This window comes from Histoplasma capsulatum, genomic scaffold (assembly GCF_000149585.1).
Source record: "Histoplasma capsulatum NAm1 scaffold_5 genomic scaffold, whole genome shotgun sequence".
NCBI classification, from domain to species: domain Eukaryota; kingdom Fungi; phylum Ascomycota; class Eurotiomycetes; order Onygenales; family Ajellomycetaceae; genus Histoplasma; species Histoplasma mississippiense.
The window spans coordinates 1,661,428-1,682,608 of record NW_001813978.1 but is presented as its reverse complement, the minus strand read 5'-3'; the positions used below and the strand labels follow the sequence as shown (position 1 = coordinate 1,682,608).

Here is a 21,181-nt window from a genome sequence, read left to right as displayed (position 1 = left end):
GACCTCAGGCGTTCTGAACCGCCTGCAGAAGACTTCACAATATAATAAGGAGCGATATGCCCTTGTTGCTAATGTGCATGGGGGACCAGGGGGAGTGATGAGCGAATCAGAACTTGCCATGTGGCCTGAATTCAGCCTCGCGTGAACCAATGGCCAATGATGCCGTCAAAAAGACTGAGAAGGTCAGCTCTTGATGCGGTGTTGGTGGAAGGAGAAAAAGTACTTTTCTTTTCCAGCAATTAATTGGTGGATAGGATAATGTGTCCTCCTCATTGCCCGTCTATCCTTGTGGCTCCTTCTATGGGTCAAGTTTCAACGCTGGTTACTATTTTCATAGAGGCGGCAAAACCTTGTCCATGCGTGACAGAATGGATTGAGGTTACAAGGACGAGAGGCACCCGTCGTACTGGCGCTTGTCTATATTAGATTTCTCTTTCTAATTGGTACCCAGATACGAAGATTCAGAGCTGGAGAATAGAAGAAAATAATATCCACGTGTGGTGATGCTCTCTTGACCTTCTGTAACCCGACTTCACCATCGTTTTCATTAACCCATTTTATTTATTGTGAAGTTCAGAATCATTTCTATTGTTATTGCTTAAGTTACTGCTTTAAGTGCCTATCCCCTCGTCCGTAGATTCTTGCAAAGTCAGCGCGGTATTCAAAAGGCCTTCATTATTGGATTAAACACCTCTCTAACCACTGAAAGTAGTAGCATCTCCATCATTTTGGTCTGAAAGACGGGATCGACAGCTTCGACGCTGACACCGGTATCGCTCTGAGGCATGGCGAATACATCGACGACTCTAACGGTAAATTCATTTACAAAGTCTCCAAGCATGAGACCCATGACTTCCATGGGCACACCGGCCCGGCCATGTCGAAGCATCTTGAGGAGGGCGAGGGAGGTGCATTGATTTGAAAGTTCTCTCAATTCTAAAATAAATAACATACTTTATAAGCGAGCCGGACATATAAGCGAGCTGGAAGAGCTGCAGTCCGAATCAGGCTCGGCGTTGTTTTTGCAAGAGGGAAGGCACCACGCTTTTGAGGGTGCATGGGGTGGTCAAACCTTAGGGGCGGAAGCGTAGATAAGAGGCCACGCCTTTGAGGATGAGCTGGGTGATGAAAATGGCACCATACAGTCGCAGGGAAGGGAACAAGTCTCAGGATGATCGTTACAGTTAAACACAATTACCGCGAAATTCTCTACCTCCGAGGGTATTTGGTCAACTGGAGTATTGTCATTGGACAGGAGGCGGGGAGCGAAGCGGGAAACGAGGGGCTTCAGAACAGGGAGGCAGGCACAGGTTATGCTCATATTGAGCTCAATGGCGGACCAGTAGCCCGATGATACTCCGTCCCAGGACCGGTCTTTGGATTTGGATAAGATGTATAAAGCGTGTAGACGAAGAATGGACATTAGGCATGTGCTATAATTTTGTTGCTTCGTGAGTCTGTGGTTTGATTTGGATGGAGCATGGGATTTTTAACCCCTGATTTTTTGAGGAATCCAAAATGGGGAGAAATAAAACCGAAATCGACGGGTTACACTTACAAGGCACCTAGCGATAGAACTATAAGCAAGGAAATCCTCTGTTTCTTGGGTATACGGAGTTTCCAAATGTAAGGTATCGGAAAGAGGAGGACGGTAAAGTCGGTCGCAATATTCCAGCATTAGAGAAAAGTGCGCTTTAGCAGTTAGGACGAGGCAAACAGATAGCCAGAGTTGGGGTCATACGCATATTGGTTGACGCATTTTTTATTCTGCGAATTGACGATGGTTCAGTAAAAAGCCTCATATTTTGAGTACGCCCGAATAAATGATGCTCGTACCTTAATTCTAATATCCCAATACGCCTGCACTGGTATGCACAAGAGGATTCTTGAAATAATCGTTGAAATAAAATACAGCACAACAACCACCATGGCAATGGTGGTGGCGATCTTCATTCGATTATAGACAAGGACTCGTCGGTACAGAATGAGAATTGCCAGCTTCGTTGAGGTAAGCCCAGCATTATAGCAATGTATGCTAGGAAGTAAGGCATGAAATATACAGATAAGTTTGCGGTAGTAGTTACGGGTGACCGATAAGTTTGCGGTAGTAAAGTGGATGGCCGGCAGAGATACGGCCCACCAATAAGAAGTAGACAATCACCTCTATCGCTAGACCATGCCCATACTCCAAATGATGGTTCACGCCAGATCTAAAACCAAAGCAAGCAGAGTGCAACCGGAGCCGAAGGCGATGGCAGGCTAGCTGCGCAACGCGAGGCAAGGATGACCCGATCACTAAAGACTTACACGCAAACATGAAAACCCAACGCAGGAATGGACCCGAAGGATTGGAAAAAAAGGCCAAAAAAAAAATACCGCCCAGCATTGATTGATTGATTGATTGATTGGATCAGCTACCCTGACCTCTCCCTCATCGGGATATGCAGGCTACCACTATTACTGCTACTCTCATCTATCCTTTCTAGTCTAATTACATGCACGATCTTAATGCCTCGTCAGGGCCTGTGGCTGATCTACTCTAGTTGTCTCTGCCTTGGAATCTTTCCGAGCTCTCAGCGAAGTCTAGGATCGCATCGAGGTCCCCTCTACTGATTTTCCATTCCGTCCCATTTATTGTCCAGTTTGGTGGTTTACCCCCTAGCATCAGGGATATATTGTTGAACCTGTCCCCAATCTTTTGTCGCAGAACCCGACGTTGTTGCTGCAGTCTCGGGCAGTCTACTAGGACGTGATGGACCGATTCTTTTGCTCCACATTCACATTTGTTGTCGTCAGCGTATTTTATTCGGTTTCGGAATTCATTCAGCCATGAGTGGCCCGTTCTGAGTTGCGCCAGGAGTCTTGCTCGAGGCCTTGGAAGGGTGGCATATAGACGGCGGGTATGTTGGCCCGGGAGGGCTGCGTCTATCTTCCGCAGGTGAGTCCCCTTTGCCGTTGAGGACCATTCATCTCTCCACTCCTGTGTGGTGCTGTTGCGGCTGGCTTCCCTAAGGTGTGAGGCAGGCTTTGGGAAACCACGCGTTGGGTTTGGGTTGATTGACTGCTTAGCGAGCTGGTCGGCCATTTCATTTCCCTTGATTCCACTGTGTCCTGGTACCCACTGGAGGCAGAGGTCTACGCCTATGGATCTCAGCTCTTTTGTTGTGTGCAGAATGTTCTGGACTATCTGTCCTCCGACTTGTTTTGAGGAGTTTGCGATGGCTCGAAGAGCGGTACGGGAGTCGCTGAGGATGGTGTATGTGTGGCGCTGGTGGGGGGTCGGTGTCCCCTCACTTGAGTGAGATCTCCATACCAGGTAGAGTCCATGGTATATCGCTAGCAGCTCAGCCGTTGTGACAGTCCAGTGCTTTTCCCGCCCAACACCAACTTGTATGCCATACTGGATGTGGTATGATTCGTCCATGATCAGCGCCGCTGCTCCAAGCGCCGAATTCTCCTTTGCGGCATCGGTGAAGACTGCCTTGGTTGGGTTCTCCATTATTTTCGTAGCTCTCTCAATGGCTCTGGCCCTGTCGGAGTCGAGGTAGATGCCTTTGAATACTGGCTTCTGCCATGGTTCCGGGGGGCATGGGTCGATTATCTCTATTGGTTCCAGCTCCTCCCTGTGGAACATTCTCATCGTGTCCTCTAGTGGGTAGTAACATCTGTTTCCATTGCAGGTTGCACCTGCCATGGCCCTCCTGAGGGGCCCATGTATCGGGTGAGATTGTGGGAGTGTGCGGAGGCTGATGACAACATCCCGGGCTCGCTGTCGCAGCCGGGCGCGTATGGGGGGGATGTGCGCCTCCATTTCAAGAGTTTGTGTTGCCACCGTTCGGAATGTGGACAGGATCCTGATCAGGGCCGTTCGCTGGACCTTGGTGAGAGCCTTGACTTGTGTGGCTCCCTTTAAGGGGTTGTACCATACCGTGGAGGCGTATGTCAATTTAGGGACTACACAGGCAGTGTAGAGCTGCCTCATTTGTTCTGGCCGTAGGTGGGACAGGCGTCCGATGGCGACACATGTGTTGGTGGCCCTCTTGACCATATATTGTGTGTGTGTTTTCCAATTTGGTTCCTGGTCAAAGTATACTCCCAAGAGCTTGACCTCTGGTGATGGTGAGATGGTGTGTCCATTCATCATGATGGACCCCGTTGTTTGGTCTCTTTTTCTTCCGGTGAAATGGATCAGCTCCATCTTCTCGGCCGAGAACCGTGAGCCAGTCCGTCTCGCCCATTCTTCGATTCTAGGGACATCTATCTGTTGGATCTTTTGCAGATTACTTTCTGCGTTTGGTCCGGTTCTCCAGCGGAAATAATCATCTATAAAGGCGGATGCGCCTCCGTTATGGTCTACCGGTTGGTCGACCAGGTCCGAGTTGAAGATGGTGAAGAGGATTGGGGAGAGGGGAGATCCTTGGGCAAGGCCAGCGTTAGGAAGCGAGGCTACCTCGGTGCTGAAATCGTCGAATTTGATATTGGCGGACCTGTTTTCCATGAAGCTTTGGACCCATCTTCGTGCTATCTGAGGGATTCCCATCTCTCTGAGCCTGGCCTCCAATGTGTCTTTATTTACCCCATTGAAGGCCCCTTTGATATCAAAGGAGACTAGGGTCAGGACCCTACCGCGTTTCCGGGCCTGGTCGATGGCGCTGGCCAGAACTAGAAGTGCCTGTTCCGTAGTTCTGCCTGGTCTGGCTCCGATTTGTGCGTTTGGGAGGAGGTTATATTTCTCTGTGTAGTATGTAAGGCGTTTCGCGATCACTCCCTCCAGAACCTTTCCCAGTGTGTTGAGGAGTGAGATCGGGCGGTATGCTCCAGGGACCGAGTAGTCCGGTTTCCCCGGTTTCCGCAGTACTATAATCACCGCAGTCTTCCATCTTGTTGGGTAGTGTCCCAGTCTGATTGATGCTTCGAAGATCTGATGTATGAGTTTCGACAGGTATTTCCACAGATTCTTCCACACTAATGCTGGGAGACTGTCATTCCCGGGGGCTGATTTGCTTTTGGTCCTCGCCAGTGTTGCCAGGATCTCTTCCTCCGTGATCGGCTCCCAGGGCAGTTCCTCCCGGGTGGGGGTGGGGGGTTCTCTCGGTGAGGATGTAGCTGGAGGAAAGAAACTTTTCAGTAGTATTTGAGCTTTGTCTTTGTTGTCTGCATATTCAGTGTCCTCCACCACCAGGGGAGGAATGTTGGCATAATTGTCTGAGGGGCAGATGTATCCTGCTGCTTTCCAAAGGTGGTTGCCCGCACTCGCTTTGTCGAGGAATTCTTTCCAGTGTTCTCGCTTGGCTTTCTCTATTGTTCGAGTCCATTCCCTGCGCTTCCGCAGCGCGTCCAGGTGTAGGGCTTGGGGGTTGGGTGGTCGCTTCCCCGCTCAACGCAACTGGCCTGCCACCTCCTTCGGCGTCCGTTGCACTCGGACTGCTGTATTTTCAGGTCTCGGCTGAACCAGCGTTTGGCGTAGGGAGATGGTCTTGCGTGCGGGGTGTGCTTGTCTATTTCTGCTGTTGTCGTTGTGATTAATCTGCCAACTATTGCATCCAGCTGAGCTGTTGATTCGATCCACGGTATATGGTTCGCCTTCTCTACAGCTTTGCCAATTTCTTCCCAGTTCGCTTGGTCAAAAAGTCTGCGTGGCTGGCTTGGATCTTTCTGTTTCAGTTGCAGATCCCATTCCGAGTAGATCGCTAGGTGGTCGGAGCCATAGTTGTCTTGGTAGGGATGGCATTTGAGTAACTGATGTGGGACGTTACTGAGTGTGAGGTCGAGTGTGGAGTGTGTGCCTGGGTGGCTCGCTGACCAGTAGGTGGCAGTACCAGATGGGAGACAGCTATGGAGTTCTTGAGCCTGTATGAAGTCCAGGAGGCTCCCGGTGTCTCGGGCTCGTCTTCGGTTCACCTGGATTCCACCCCACATCTGATGATGTCGGTTGAAATCCCCTGCGATGATCAACATGGTTGCGGGTGAGAGTCGGATTGTCCGGCTGATTTCGTTTAAGGTCTGGTGTATCGGGTTGTCTGCCGGGTCGAATGGTGGGATGTATGTGGAGAAAATCAAGATCTGGCTTTCTCCTATTTGGAGCTCGATTGCTGTGACATCTGGGCTGTGGCATCGCCTCTGCCGGTATGCCGAGGTTGATACGCGCTTGTTGACGTATATTGGACTGCGCCCCGTGGCGTGTGTTTCAGTGCATGATGTTTGAAACACCCTCCAGTGTGTGTGTTGTATTGGTGTTGTATAATATGTGAAGGGGGGTTCTTGTACGAGTAGCACCTCCAAGTCTCCAATTTTGCGGTCATTGAGGAGTGCTTCCATGGTCGGACGTTTTTGTTGGCGTTTAGTTGTAAAATCCGTAGTTTTTGTGTTAACATTGAAGGCTGGTGATATTGGCTCTCGATTTGCACTCTGTTGCTCCTGTCGGGTGGCGTTCTGCGCAGTCTGCGCATTTAGGAGTCGATTCTCGAGGGCAGTTAGCTGTGTTGTGCTCTCGCGTGCAGAAACCACATCGTAGTCTCTCTTTGCAGTTCCAGGCCAGGTGGCCAAAGGCCAGGCATCTCTGGCATCGTTTCTTCTTGATCTGATATGCCTCAATGCTGCCTATATATCGATGTCCAAACACCGTTCCATTGTTTACCGCCCATTCGGCAGCTTCCGCACTGTCGAACCATATTCCAAGTGACGCCGACGCGCCCAGCGTGGATTCCCTCTTCTTGAGCCATGCGATTTCTTCTATCTTGTATCCCTTTCGGGCGAGCTCATTTTCCTCTGTTATCTTCTTCATGCTTTGTGGTTTGTCCTCAGTGCGACTTCATGTGTGGGTGTCCGGTGTACTACCACACCAAATCTGGGTCTAACCAGCTTTGTTTGGTTTCCCAGGTTCCGGAGCCACCCCTCGTTCACGCTGGCAGTGTCTTCGGAGGCTTCATCCCGGAAGCGGATGATGTACCCTGTTTTTGTGGTTCCTACCCCGATGATCTCGACTCCTTCGGTTGGCGTATTCTTTTGTAGGGCGTCTGTGACCCTCGCTTTGACCTCTTCCACGGGGAGATATCTTGTGAGGGATCCTCCATAGTCCATGGGGTCGGAAGCCTGTGCCGCACTGATACGGACGCAGAGCGGGGGGTCTTTCCTGTCGACTTTTGTAGACGCGGGCGTTGGAGCCAGTGGAGGGGTTGAGGATTCGCCATTCGTTCCGCTGTTGGAGTGATCCGGTTATGTGTCACCTGGGTTCTCAAAGCAGTATCTCATCTTTAAGCTCGAGTTTGCCTGATAACTCTTTCTGGTCTGCTTTTAACTCTTCACACGCTTGTTTTGAGAGTCTCCACAACCTGGCCTTGTTGTGCAATTATTCCTTTCAGCTCGGTTACAAGCCATGCAATTTCGTCAAGTTTGTTCGGGCGTCCATCGCTGTTGCCTGTGAATTCAATGTTTGGGGTGCCATTTAGCTGGACGGCCGTGAGGGAGTCGGTTTTCTTCCGCTTGCGTGTCGGTTTCTGCGCTTTTGGTTGGGTCGCATACTGGCGCGTCGTTGAATTAAAGTTGATACACGTTGCATCCTCGGTTCGGGGCTCCACATTCGGCTGTTCCCCGTCGTTTACCACACTTCTCGACATCGACCGAGTCACCGCAGCCAGCGGTAACTGATCTATCTCGCTTTCGATGTTTTCTAGCATCTTCAGCAGCAACCTTTTTCCGCCCAGCACGGTCCGGACCAGAAGGACGCCAAGACGTGACTTGGGTCAATAAAGCTTTCGGCCCGTATTATCAGGGCCAGGAGCACGCCAAGCCGTGATCTCAGTAAACCCCACGTCTTGGCGTCACTTCCCCTAGTTAGTAAAAAAAATCAAATTTGGCTTAGCATCATACTGGCCCGTTTAGCGTGGTGATCATTTCTCGGATTTTCCATACAGCCCATGAAGTCCACTTTCCTGAGTAAAAAACTCTGGACCTCCTTGGTTATGGTGTAGCAGCCTCTTTTCCCTTTAAGAAGTTGCCCGAGGCGGAACAGCCCAGCCATGTTGCCTCTAGTACGAATGCTGGGTGTTTGACGGGAGCGTGATATCCGCTTACTTATTGTTTGATTTATAAGGAGCGAAATGCCATGCTCGTGAGCGGTTGGAGCAAAATGATCTGGGATCTTCAGGCAGGAGTGGTGCTCGAATCTTTGTTTCCAAATGGTCAGCTAGCTAACCAGTAAGGGATTAGCGCGGAGGCTACGGGACCGAGATCTTCCAATCAATTGTCGTAACGTTGCCGCCGCCGCTGCTCCACCGCAGCCACTCCGATGACCAGCTAAAATTGACATCCTTCATCCTCGTTTCACCTCACTTGCCCCTAACACTATCACGATGCGCATACTGCGTCCCGACAAAAGGCTTGGCCCAGTGTGGGCTTGTGCGCAGAATCGCCCTTTGCCTTGTTTTTGAGTCTGCTACCACCTCCCGCGCTGCGCTCCCTTGATGGCACCTAATCATCCAAGTGATATGCGTTATCACATTTGCTCTATGAGTTTGGTGGCTTCCCCCAAGGGTTCTAATCACACACAGGGAAACATGCGATGCGGCGCAGCAGCAGCATTAATTCCCAAGGCTGCTGGGGATTCTCACCTGCCTCTTTTGGCCGACGACAAAGCTTCTGATTCGGCCAGGATAACCGCCCCTCGAGAAATTCATGGCAGCACTGCCTGCATATGCAACCTGTTCGTGCATCATCGCGAGGCCGTAAACGAATAGGATAACCTCCAAGCGTGACAACCCAAAACCCTTTCAGGGGCTCCGAGTTCGTCCGACGCTGCCAATGGCGCTATGCGCCAGTCATCCTCTCCTGTCGGCCATTCTGCCGGGTCATTGGTTTTGGTTCTGTGTGCTTCCGTCAGAGGCATCAGAGGGATTTAAAGGCCGCGACTCCCGAATTCCCAATGTCGGAAACATCGTCCATTCACTTATTTTTTGCCTCTCTATTACTCAAACTACATATTCTCGACGAATCAAAAAGGCAGAAGCTCGATCATTTAACCGGTTTTCCACCACCAGAATTCTGGGACAACCTGTCGAAGATTTGGCTAACCCATCATTGACACGCGCTACCATGGCTAAATTGTAGGTCACCACCCGTACCTCTCTCAATCGTTGAACCAATTAGTAGCCTCTCAGTCCATAAGGCTGAAACATACTAACACCACATAGCCTGTTTTCATTGCTAGTCCAGCTCGCTAGGTATTCCCCATGAGGGATCAACATTTGTCTACAATCTTTTAGCGGGGTCTTCATTCCTTGACGCTGCCTCCTAAGAGTGAGTCACCTTCGAAGTAGAAGCCTCACATCCAATTATTTCCTTGGCAACTCCATATGCGCAGGAATAGCTTCGCCAACCAAATCTACTCATCCTCCACTATTAGCCCAACAAGCGTTATGGCTGCGCAACACGAGGAGCTATCACGAACTCCTCTGACCGCAGCAAATGTGTGGACCATGCTGAAGGAACTGCGGCCTATGTTTGTCAGTGCGTTCGGGCCTCCTGTGCTTGTGACTCATGGTTCCATCTTATGATCTATGCTGTGCCATTTGCCCATCTTCAAGCCTAGCAGCGGCACAGTGCCAGTGTTGCCTAGACAGCAACCAATACGATTTCACCACATTTCACCACTAGCAGCTTGATTATTGGAGACAATATTTGAAGAGATGAATCACATAACCCTGTTGGTGTTGGTACCTTACCAGGATCTCAGTGGCTGTTGGTTGGAGCCAATGAACCCTTCCTTGGCATTATATCCTCACCGTGCCGGCGCATAACTTGGTGCGAGGCAGAGCAAGAGGCGGAGCAAAGTATTGGGTGCCAGGTAACAATGGAGGAGTGCGTCCTCTGCATCAGACCAGCGTTGCGGCGCTTAGTCCTATCGCATTTTTTAAGCATAAATAGACCTAGTCTGCCAGCCATGCGATGTTCACTTCTGCAACTCTATCTAACTGACTATCCTTACTCAATAATCCTTCACAACCGCATTTGCCTTGAATCGTCTCTTTACAGCTATCCGCTGGAAGCCTTAGCCACAATGTACAGAGCCTGCCAAGCCATCAAGAATATCACTACCTCTGCCGGAAAACAAATCGCCGTCGCATACGTCACGAAGACCGACACTTGGGAACGCACGTTTCTTTCCCAGACCATCCAAAACGAGTTCACTACGGTTGCTGAAAAGTACAAAGACACTCTGAAGCCCGAGACCGTCAAAGTGGCCATGAAGTGAGTCCTGTGTCCAACAGCTGTTAAAGTCTCTTCTCTTACAGATTTTCCAGGGAGGCGGAGCATCCGAGCCAAAGCGATCCCGCAAGGCATTTCACCGTATTCGAGCTCGACAAGGATGAAAAAGTCGTTGCATCGAAGCACTACTATAAGTGAAGGACAGCGATGGTGCTGGGGAAACTTGGATTATTCGTCGGCAAGGGAAGGACAAGAAGCCAGGGCGGCAAGAAAGTATGTGATGATTGATGCTGGCACGAATTGGATGGTCTCGGGGTAGCTAGCTAGATAAGATGAAAAAAAATACGATCGTTAGCTACGCGTGATTGTACTGTACACAGAGCTCGAGGTTGAGATGAGATTTTCCATAGTTATAACGGAGGTTTGAAACTAAATGATGGCCTAGCTCCCCTTCGTGTTAGGTAATCCAACTCACCCCTATGGCACGTGTCCCACCATCGCCTGTTGGAAGTCTGAGGACTGTATTGCTGGACGCTGGTCCAATCTACCTACAAGTCACGTGATATAACCAGGCCGCATGGCAAGGAGTCTTGGCAAGTGCCGAAACCAACCTCCAAGCACCTACCCTCGCGCGGGGTCTAATCTTTCGTTTTTAATTCATTCCTTCCGTGTTGTTTACCTAAATGGCTAGTGCATAATCCGGGCCAAAACAGACAGCGACGAAACCTACGTTGGTCGAGTATTTTCGCTACATCTCTTGTCAAAAATCTCAACCTCTCACACATTTTGGGGCGAATATGGCACCTCCACCCAGTGAATTGATCGGTGCTGCTGGACGTCGCTATCTCTTCAAGCAACTGATTCAGGAGAGACCACATCTCGGTCGCGTTTGGTTGGCAACGTGCGAGCATACCCGCCCCATCATGTAGCGCAGCTTGTTGAACTGACAATGCTCCAGATCCGGACAAGGCAAATTCGTCTTGAAGGACATTCCCAAGGCCATTTTCTCAAGCTTTAATGAGGACATACGCCCGCGGCTTCCTGAAAGTCCATTTCTACGGCTACCCCATGACACAATTCCGGATCAGCGAATATTCGTGTACAGGTACATGAATGATGACTTTCTGAGTCTTGTTAGAAAGCAAATATCCATGCAAGCCAGGAAGCAGATCCTAAAAGCCAGCTTGCGAGGGATTGCTGAGCTGCACAGCCATGATATTGTCCATTTAGGTGAAGTAAGCGCTCTTCAGTTCCATAATCTAGAACTAATTGCTTCCAGATATCAAACCTGACAATATCATGGTCAACTACCGCGGTACTGGTCCAGAGCCAATTGTTGAGCAGGTTCAGATCATCGATCTCGAAAATGCAGCTTATCTCCCTAAAGGGAGGTGCATTAAAGGGATGTTAGCTGGCAATGATAGCTGGCGCAGTCCAGAGGGCCACTTCAAGGGCGAGCTTAACAAGCCTTCTGACGTCTTTTCCTTCGCAGCCGTGGTAGGTTACCGCCCCCTTGAGAGAAGGCTCTATCCAGCTAACCTGCTCAGTGCATCTATGCTATGCTCGGACAAGTCATCTTCGGAGCCGATGAGGATTTACAGAAACACGAATCGCAGGGTGCATTCCCTCACGTCATTCGCCTGCAACGTCAAGTTTCTTTTTTTGGAGATCGAGAAGGATTGAATGGACTCATGACACACGTTGGTGACGAGGAAGTCAACTGCCAGGTTCTGGGATTTCTTTGGGATGATCGGGTGGCAGATTATCATTCCTACAAGCCATTCTCAGAGTGGCCGAGTGTCACCGACGACGAGTTCAAGGATCTCATCCGGAGAATGACGAACTTGGATCCTCAAAAGCGGGCAACAGCGCGCGAAGCGTTGGAGCACCCCTGGTTTGCTGGTTGTGAGATTTATTAAGCGTCTTGGAGAGCATGGTCCCCCGAACATTGCAGACCTCACAATTCATGAAGAGGGACAGGCAGACATTTCGTCTTTCAGAGGTCTCATTCTCCTCACCAATCCTTCCCCGTCGCTCTTTTACAAACCCTCCCTGCTCCTAAGACAAACTCCCCTTTGGTGAAAGAATCACTACTGTCCCTACCTGTCTAGACACTGCTTTCCTAGCCGACCTCTTTTTAGTTATGCAATTCAAAGTGGCTGGAGCCTCTCTGTTGGTTAAATAAAACACACAGTAATACTATTTTCTTGTGACTGTATTCTCCTACATACTCTCCCAGATAGTTCTCAATACTAGACAAAGCAGACCAGAAGGCAAAGGCACTCAATGGGAAGAACATGCCAGAGACATTGCCAGATGCACCGTTCAAGGTGAAATCTACAGTTCCAAGGATTGCACGCAGGAAGCTTCTTAGTGATGAGGGGACGTGGACCCGAGCATAAATCGTATCTACGGCAACTTGACGGGAAAAGAAGCCTTGATTTTGAGCCAGTTAGGTACAGACAGGCTGAACTCCTACCTCCATCGGATCAAGGTAATAGATTCCGAACAATGTGCCTGGGGACGAGAGAAAGAGACTGTGTCCGGCATAGTGCGTAAGTATGTGGTCATCGCCATGGATTCAGCTGCTCAATGACTTTCTCATGCCCATTCCATGCTGCCCAGTATAGCGGTGTCCATCCATAGTTATCTTTTGAATTCACTTCCACTTCCTTCTTTGCCACTAGCAGCTCGACTTTCTCATGTCCATTCCTGTGCAGGATGAGCAGTAGAAGCGCAGATCGACGACTACTGGCTGCCCTGGAACAAGGAAGGATGGGGAGGGGGAAATATACTCTGGAGAATTCTTTATGTCTTGCGCACGTTACATATCGGTCCATATACATACATATATATATATATAATCTTTCTTTCCCATTTACGACACCCTAGCGCGCACCGTTCTCGCTAGAATAGGCTCTCGACGTCGACTGGCCTAGGGCCTAAAGCATACTTAGAACAGAGAGTGTGCTACCAAAATATTTAGGGTCTAACACCTTGATGTCAAGAATCAACCAACGAACCCGGTAGAACTATGCTTCTGTAGCTTTAATATCATCAATAGCCTTTTCGAATGCTTGAATGATTGGCACATTGGTCAAGTATTCAACAACATCAGGACGAAGCATCTCCGGAGTAAAGCCATAAACATCTTTGGCATTTGGATCGGCCCCCTTCTCAAGTAGATATCGGATCGTGTCCGGCATGCCACATTGATATGCCAGATGAAGTGGCGTCATTCCTCCGCCATCTCGAGCACCTATATCGGCCCCTCTTTTCACCAGAAGAATAGCAATCCCGAGAGAGAAGCTGCTAGAGTCTATGTGCAATGGAGTCTGCTTTTTGTATTCGACGATGGATGTGTCCGCTCCACAGTCCAATAATATCTCCGCCACAGCCTTGTGATTGCGTAGAGCTGCCGAATGCAACGCGGTCCTACATAGAAAGTTTTGTGCTGAGCAATTGGTGTTCTTTTCCAACTGCTCTTTCACTTTCTGGACATCACCCGCATCAGCTGCATTTATGAGGACTATCTCATCATTGAATGAAGTGAGATCAATCCGGCAAGTGGGGCACAGGCCGTCCAGTGTCGACGCTGACAGGCAATCGTCGTGCAGCCAGTGGTTACAACATCGAAGCCTGACCATTTCATCACCAGCTTTCCAACCTTCAAAGCATATGTAGCATGTGTTATCGTCATCATCATCATCTGCGCTCGCGAACTTTCGTATAACGTACGTATCAGACAACCGGCTGGGATGGCCATCGCGTGTATGCTGTTCAGAGGCGTTCATGATTTCGGTCGATATAGAAGCGGGGAGCGGGTAACGAAGAACGGCAGGGAGATGTCCCTCTTGGAGACACTTCACAATAGGACAGCGAGAGTCAGCTTTTTGCTATGGATGACTTCCGAATGGATTCTTGGATGGACCGTTTTCGATATGACTTTTCACGGAAAAGTTAAAGTTAGAATAAGGACCAGGAGTATTTCGCAACCTAATTGTTACGAATCACGCCGGGCCGGATTGTTCCGTCTTTTATGGGTAGTCTTATTAGGGGTTACTAGATTGTTTCTCGGGAGATGCTCCTCTTATGCGTATTCTTTTAGTCATCTCTTCATTTCACGCCCATTTTACAACCTTATTTGATTTCAAGATGTATTGTTGGATTGTCTTTCAAGGATTTTAAAGAGGCATAATCCGTACTGCGTTTTCCGTACCTCCAATGTTATACCGGAGGACTATCTTTAGTCTATGTAAAGTTACCTAATATGGAACAAAAATCATCCCTGCTGCAATGACCTTCTATTTGAGATAATCTATCTATTATGGACGGTTCTATCCAACTAACACAGAACTTACGCCTCACCTAGAGTGACGAACGTCCTCGCGGTGTCTTTTGGCTGCCACAGCTACTCCACTACAGGAACCTACAGGTAACATTGCACACAGCTCAAAGGTATATTTTGTGTATCAAAGCAGCATGGTCTTTGAAATGTGTGATGCCCCACAGATTCTCTGAGCAGGCCGGATGGGGACATGGAAAACAAGCATCTGAGGCAAGAAAGCGGAGATGGCAATCATACACATGCCTCCGAAGCTTATCTGGACGCGAGAATGAATACGGCCTTGAATTAGTTGCCCGCTGTTCGTTCCCAAGGCAAAAGAGGCACTGGGTCGCCGGACAGACGATAGGGGTCATATCACCGTCTATCGGGCTGGCCTCCTCTTTCAACCCTACGAGTTCGCGAGGTGGATCCCCCTGCTTGTAAGGGATCCCTTGCAGGCCACAGAGCGCGGTCCAGTCATGGATTACCTGCATCCGATGACGGTGGGGTTTATCCTCCTCCGCAGCGGAGCTACCGAGAGATCGAAAGAGACTGCGTGCAAGTCGGGCTCGTTCGACACAGGTAAACTGAGCGACGGAATCTTCCACCTTGAGATCGTCGGTGAGCGACAGTCCAAGAAGCTGACGTTCGATCTCGATGGTGTCGATCTTGGCAAAAAAGTCCTCCCGGATGTTGTCACGCGCAAGTTTCCTCAAGAATCGCCTCTCACTCTGAATAGTTTTTTCAAGCTTGCTATGCTGGGCGTGGAGTTCTGTACCCTGGGCCTTGGGGACCGATCCGTATTGGTATCTTATATCACTTACCAGGTCCTGCTTCTGGCGGTTGAGTTCAGCAAGATGGGGATCATGTTCGATTGCGGCCTTCTGCTCGTCAGTCAGCTCCTTGGGGACCCTCGGGTCCCGCGTCAAGCTCATCATTCCGACAGCGCGGATGACCGACTCGCGCGCCGGACATCCAAGATACGCGGACTGCACATCGCGTTTCACCTTCTGTGAGAGGTAATAGCGTTCAAAGATGTCAGCCCGGGAATGGCCCAGCACCTGGTTCCGCTCTGCTGCCGTTGCGACATCTATCCTCAAGTGTCAAGTGTTAGCACGCGCCGACTGGGAATATGGAGGCTCAACCAGCAGCTTACCGTCCACCGCATTTGCCGTGGCCCTCCTGATGCAGTAAGGAGTCAGTGGCTCTTCGAGTCCCGAGTTGCGACCCAGCCGCTGAAGGTACTGATTGAACGCATCGTACGGTAATGCACGATCGGGCGAGATGCGCACTCCGTGTGCGGTGTGGTAGGTGCGGCGAAAGATAGGTATATCAAGCATCTCGGGTCTCCACCTCAGCTGTAAGCTGTTCCGGTAAGGGGGAACCTCGATACGAAAGATATCCTCCGGAGTGTTGATACCCTGTGCCTCAAAGGCTCGATCCGCGAGCGCCAGCGAAAGAAAATGCGAGATCGGACACAGAGCCGGGTTGTCGTCCCGCTCGTGGAATATGTAGGTTGTCCTAAGCGGAGAGGTCAATACAGCCATACGGCCAAGCCAGGCGTGACGCCGGCAGTACGGGGAGGGGATGTACGGCTGGGATTTGTTTCTCTTTCCCTTCATAAACATCAGAGTCACCTCCATGACCAGAACGTGACGCTCCAGTTCCTCCGGGTTGGGGATGACACGGAGCACCACATCCCGGTATCGCAGAGCGTCGTTGGAGCCCCGGACGCAGCCGCTCTCGGTGAGCGCACCTGGACGAGAGGATGTGTAAGCGGTCATCAGCATCAGCAGCGGCAGCTGCACTGTATACCGCTCGTGCGGGACCGCCGCCGTGTCCAAGCACCAGTGGTAATGGAGGACGGACAGCAGATCCTCAACACTGAGGGTGGGCTTGCATTCGACCGAGAGGTCCAGATTGTATTCATCCGTCAACGGACCCAGGATAAACTACACGCAAGGTAAAGGCAAGTCAGATACGGGAACTAGAGGCCTGGGATGGGGAGGTGGGACTCACCTCGCTGACTTGCTCCCCAACGATCTCATCCATCTTCTTTCCAGCGACTCTCTTGTAGAGCAGTCGGAGGAATTTCCACTCCACCCAGATGGTGCTCTGCTTTGTGACATTGAACTGGCTCAATCTCCAGTCGGCATAGCGTCTAAAGTTCTCTCCTGCGCATGCGGTGAGATAGGAGTTGCTGTCAACCCCCATGAAAGCACAAAAGCTATGGAAAACAACATCAGCTTGATCTCCTACGCATCGCAGCAGGGCTTACCGATCCCAAAATCTCTGCACACGGTCGACAGCCTTGGTTGTGGCATCGGCATACTTTTTGCCGGTGACCAGGAACCGAGCCACTCGCGCGGCATCCCTCGCGTGGTAGTCCTCGGGGGTAAGCTGCGGCCGCCCCAACTTCAACCGACGGTAAGATGCCCTGGCCGATTTACCTTCTACAAATCGGAAGCGCTGGACGGCCATCCTCGACTGCAAGAACAAGAATAAAGTTTGTAATGAAGGAGAAATAGAAATCTTAGGGGAAAGAAAGAATGTAGAGATGTACACGTCAGCGCCTGATCGCGAACGAAGCCGACGGCATTTATACATCTTGAGAGAGAGGAACAAAACGGACGGGGTGCTGAAGATGGATCGCACAGGAAAAACGACTGCAGGCCCAAAATGGATCCCTTCTTGGGCCACGAGCAGAACGTAGCCACGGCCACATCTCTCGAAATCGTGGCCTCGTGGTGTCGATGTCATCCCATTGCCCTTGAGCCAAAAGGAGCTTTTCAAAAGGGCACTTCTGTAGAAATATTATTTCGAGCGATTGGTTGTTTTGTTGCCGCGCTTGCAATGTCAGACCATGATTTCGGATCGCAGGCCACAGTTTCGCGATCCAAAATCGTGGCCCTCACAGGTTTCGACTCGTTATCCATCCGTATCACCGGTTTAAAACAGGCTCACAACGTAGTAATGTGAACTACTAGCAAAATGGTGACTGCTAGTAAAGTTGTGTGGAAGCTACACCTGAGGTTAGGACGTCGTCGTTCTTTTGGCGCTGTGTTGACACGTGAACGTCGGCGTCATTTCACCCCGAGGTTGGGACCTCACTTTTCTTTTGCGCAGTGCTGTCACGCGAATGCTGATAATCGGGGAACTAGATTTCTGCCCTTTTAAATTTTGTTGTATCTTCACTTCTGGATTTCTGCACTTCGGTATTTTTACCCTTTCAAAATACTGTACATATAAACACTTTATTAAAAAAAATCTCGCCCGAATCAGATGACAACTCCATGCTTTCCGGGATGGGTAAGAAAAGAAGATAAAGTAAGCTAGCTTGATGAAAATTACGTAGTCATTAAGGGTACATTTCAAAGTTCATGCTGCTTCCCTGTAGCCCTATATATCTATCTTCATTCTGCTAAATTCTCTGCTTGTAGCCTAACCATTGTTTTAGATTCATTAGTCGTGGAACAGCTCTAGCTGTGGAACCGGCCCTTGTAGTAGAACAACTCTAGTCGTAGAACAGCTCTAGTTGTAGAACAGCACTTGTGGTGGAACAGCTCTAGTCTTGGAACCGCTCTAGTCTTGGAACCGCTCTAGTTGTAGAACAGCCCTTGTGGTGGAACAGCTCTAGCCGTGGAACAGCTCTAGTCTTGGAACCGCTTTAGTTGTAGAACAGCCCTTGTGGTGGAACAACTCTTTTGGTGGAACAGCTCTAGTCTTGGAACCGCTCTTGTCATGGAACTGCTCTTGTCGTAGAACACCTTTGTCATGGCCTTCTCTGTCCATCTAGTAAATATTGCTAGAATGACTGAACATCTAAAAGAGCTGACTGCTAGAAGACAGCTGTGATAAGCAATGTTTAACTACCTCTTGCATTTTACGCTCGGTGATATAATATATATATAGATCTGCTCGGTGATGGATTATGTTAGCCATAATCGGCTTAGTAAACCGGAGTTCGGTTGTAATTTACAACGAACTAAAAAAGTTTCCATCGCAGTCCATTTGCTGCCAAGGTAAACAGATTCTACCAGAATGGGGGACTAGTAGACGACTAGCTCAATTATATATACTAGTAATCTATCACGGCGGATAGGTAGTTTAGCTGTCTGCTAAAACCCTGCCAGACTACTACTGCTACTTTTTTAATGCTGAGACTTCTCCTGTCATAGACCGTTTCTCAGGGATTTTAATATATTTTAAATTTGACCGATGATAACAGAATACTGACTGTTCTCAGTAGGTGTCATACCACCTAGAAGACGGCATGCCCTTCTTGACAGCTAACTAAAGCTTAGCAGCGCCTAGTCTTGGCGTCACCTGCGTCCCGTAGGACTTGGCCATTTCTTGGCACATTGATGCATGCATGTTTTGCATATCTGAACTCCTGCAATTTTAGCAATTTGCATTTTTTACATTTTGCATTTTTGCATTTTATATTTAATTCTGCATTTGTTCAGATTGCCTACTCTGTTTTCTCTTATTAAGCATTATACAAGTAGGTGCAGCAACATCCTTTTTGAATATTGAAAAATAGATACGCAGTAGCTTGAATTCTAGAGGTAGATTGGCTTTAACGAATTATTTCTTACCTCCGAGCAAGTTAAACGTTCACATAGGTACCTCATTGGCCTTCCTATAATAAATGCACGCTGCAGATATCTAGTCCGCTGTCAGAATCGATTATCTGCTTTAGTCTGACAAATTAACTGGTTGGCAAAAGCCAATGATGCGATGTGAGTCCATTGACTCTTGCAGGAGAGATGTCCTGTCCACATGTTCAAACTCATATTTGACCCCAATGTCGTGTCCGTATAGGATATCCTCGATATTCTGGGACATCAGATGACCGACCTCTTGGAGGAAGGCGCCCCTGTATTCATACAGAACATCTAAAAAGATTGTGAATAACTCGCTTGGCAATTTTTCAAACCTGGTGAATGTCAGTAACTTAAATATCATAGTACTGTATGGCCTTTGTGGCGACGAACTTGTCGGTCCCGATACGCAATTCACCACATGGAACAAGAGCAAGAATTCCCGATTTAAACTTCTCCTGTAGCAGGTACCAATTCCGTGCAGAGTTGAGCCGATTCTTCAGCCTCGTGTGCTTTTCAAGATACTCACTATCGTCCGCCGACGGATTTCTCCTGTCTGGCACTTTGAGGTGGGGATAGAACATCGTTAGCAGATCCCGGAAGGCGCTGGAGTCGGCTCTGGTCGATCCCCCGAGGCTCTGCTGAGCCGCTACCCTAGCCGACCGTCGACCTTTATACTCCTTCTCGCATTCAAGTCGGCGACCCAGCAGCTGGACCAGGAAGAATCGACGGAGAATCGCACGGATCGTGGTCCCGGAATCTAACGCATCTAGCGCTTTCATCAGCATTGCATCATCTGCAGAACATGGCGCTATCAGGTCATGGCGCTCGCGAGCAGCCTCGCAGGCCTCGGCTAGCTGCTTGAAGGCCAGGGGACTCGCGACCGCAAAAAACAGTCGGACCAACAATGGCACTTTTTGATGATGCTTCGCTTCAATTCGCCGAACCAAGACGCGGTAGACCTCGTCCGGCTCGAAGATCTTGTGTGGGATAGGTGCGAGTACCGTACAGAGCTCAAGCATTTCGGTAGGCTGGTCTGCCTTGGCCGAAACTTTGGGCCGCCTTTTTCTAGGCCGTGAGCTCTTACCATCGGCCTTGGAGTCAGAGTTTCTTTTCAGCTTGCTGGGAAGGGCCGACAGGCCACCGGAAGCAGTCATTTCCGTGCTATTGTGCGCCATCTTGCTCGTCAGCACTGAATCTGGGCGTGAATGCAGTGCAACTGGGACACAGTTGCTGCTAGGCACTCTAGGTGGTGCATCTGGTGAGTATTTGTCTTCAAGCTGCTCGGGAGCATGGTCGTCTTGGGTGGCAGCGCTATCACTGGTGTTTCCGCTTTGTGCTGTTGGTGTCTCGTCGCACTCTGCACCTCTGTACTCTCTATCAGCTGGATTCCCCATAATTCTCGCTACACTTACTCGTCACCAACGGTCTTCACGGCTGCTGGCGGGTCGCGAGAAGCAGCATTTCCAAGTTCATAGCAATCCACCGTGGGAACGAATGGAGGTGGCATTACATCTGACGGCACACACGTCATGTCATCGGACGAGGGTGTGGAGAAACAGTCGGAAATCCGAACTTCACCTGCATAGTCAGTGTCTGACAAAGAATAAGAAATGTGGTCGCGAGCATATTGCTCTGCAATATGCGTTATTCCGTTGGCCAGTTGCCACAGTTGGGAAGCCAGAAGAAATGGCTGGCAATCTCCACGCTGATGTAGCCGAGAAACGAGTGACTGGATCAGAAGGCAGAGGCGCTCTACAAACATTGCATCATCCTGCAAACATAGAGAATCAGAGCCCACCCTGGATCCACAGAGAGCCATGTTTACTAAACTCTTGTCGAAGTCGTATTGATGGAGAAGAACGCCAACTGAGAAAGGTGTTAATGTGGTCACGTGATAAAACGATTTGCGGATAGTCACTATCCGCAACTTCAAACTTGCCAGGCAACACGTTTTATGGCCAGGGCCACGCTGTGAAAACCGTGGCCCCTTCAAATGGTCGCGCGACCGAAGTCCGTGGTAATCTCGAAGAAGAGGCCACTGTCA

The 21,181-nt window shown here is 49.7% G+C and overlaps 8 protein-coding genes across 8 annotated transcripts; 4 read left to right on the top strand and 4 right to left on the bottom strand.

Annotated features, from left to right (window-relative positions):
* Positions 1–149: 149 nt before the first annotated feature.
* HCAG_05352 (predicted protein) lies at positions 150–922 on the top strand (the record flags this gene model as incomplete). Its single annotated transcript, XM_001539835.1, has 3 exons — positions 150–182; positions 479–521; positions 741–922. The coding sequence occupies 3 exons, from the start codon at positions 150–152 to the stop codon at positions 920–922; spliced, it is 258 nt and encodes an 85-aa protein (XP_001539885.1).
* A 249-nt stretch (positions 923–1,171) lies between these two features.
* HCAG_05351 (predicted protein) lies at positions 1,172–1,354 on the top strand (the record flags this gene model as incomplete). The annotated part of the gene is made up of 1 exon (XM_001539834.1): positions 1,172–1,354. One exon carries the CDS (start codon positions 1,172–1,174, stop codon positions 1,352–1,354), a length of 183 nt encoding a protein of 60 aa, XP_001539884.1.
* A 1,185-nt stretch (positions 1,355–2,539) lies between these two features.
* HCAG_05350 (predicted protein) lies at positions 2,540–4,880 on the bottom strand (the record flags this gene model as incomplete). Its single annotated transcript, XM_001539833.1, has 2 exons — positions 2,540–4,734; positions 4,778–4,880. The coding sequence occupies 2 exons, from the start codon at positions 4,878–4,880 to the stop codon at positions 2,540–2,542; spliced, it is 2,298 nt and encodes a 765-aa protein (XP_001539883.1).
* Positions 4,881–5,298: 418 nt separating this feature from the next.
* HCAG_05349 (predicted protein) lies at positions 5,299–8,020 on the bottom strand (the record flags this gene model as incomplete). Its single annotated transcript, XM_001539832.1, has 5 exons — positions 5,299–6,441; positions 6,638–6,757; positions 6,859–7,198; positions 7,306–7,417; positions 7,870–8,020. 5 exons carry the CDS (start codon positions 8,018–8,020, stop codon positions 5,299–5,301), a joined length of 1,866 nt encoding a protein of 621 aa, XP_001539882.1.
* A 2,034-nt stretch (positions 8,021–10,054) lies between these two features.
* On the top strand, positions 10,055–10,401 carry HCAG_05348 (predicted protein; the record flags this gene model as incomplete). The annotated part of the gene is made up of 2 exons (XM_001539831.1): positions 10,055–10,245; positions 10,299–10,401. 2 exons carry the CDS (start codon positions 10,055–10,057, stop codon positions 10,399–10,401), a joined length of 294 nt encoding a protein of 97 aa, XP_001539881.1.
* Positions 10,402–11,000: 599 nt separating this feature from the next.
* On the top strand, positions 11,001–12,122 carry HCAG_05347 (predicted protein; the record flags this gene model as incomplete). The annotated part of the gene is made up of 4 exons (XM_001539830.1): positions 11,001–11,104; positions 11,162–11,433; positions 11,483–11,700; positions 11,820–12,122. 4 exons carry the CDS (start codon positions 11,001–11,003, stop codon positions 12,120–12,122), a joined length of 897 nt encoding a protein of 298 aa, XP_001539880.1.
* Positions 12,123–14,655: 2,533 nt separating this feature from the next.
* HCAG_05346 (predicted protein) lies at positions 14,656–17,011 on the bottom strand (the record flags this gene model as incomplete). Its single annotated transcript, XM_001539829.1, has 4 exons — positions 14,656–15,620; positions 15,687–16,482; positions 16,550–16,757; positions 16,809–17,011. The coding sequence occupies 4 exons, from the start codon at positions 17,009–17,011 to the stop codon at positions 14,656–14,658; spliced, it is 2,172 nt and encodes a 723-aa protein (XP_001539879.1).
* Positions 17,012–19,147: 2,136 nt separating this feature from the next.
* HCAG_05345 (predicted protein) lies at positions 19,148–20,956 on the bottom strand (the record flags this gene model as incomplete). The annotated part of the gene is made up of 4 exons (XM_001539828.1): positions 19,148–19,172; positions 19,239–19,469; positions 19,528–20,502; positions 20,550–20,956. 4 exons carry the CDS (start codon positions 20,954–20,956, stop codon positions 19,148–19,150), a joined length of 1,638 nt encoding a protein of 545 aa, XP_001539878.1.
* Positions 20,957–21,181: the final 225 nt, after the last annotated feature.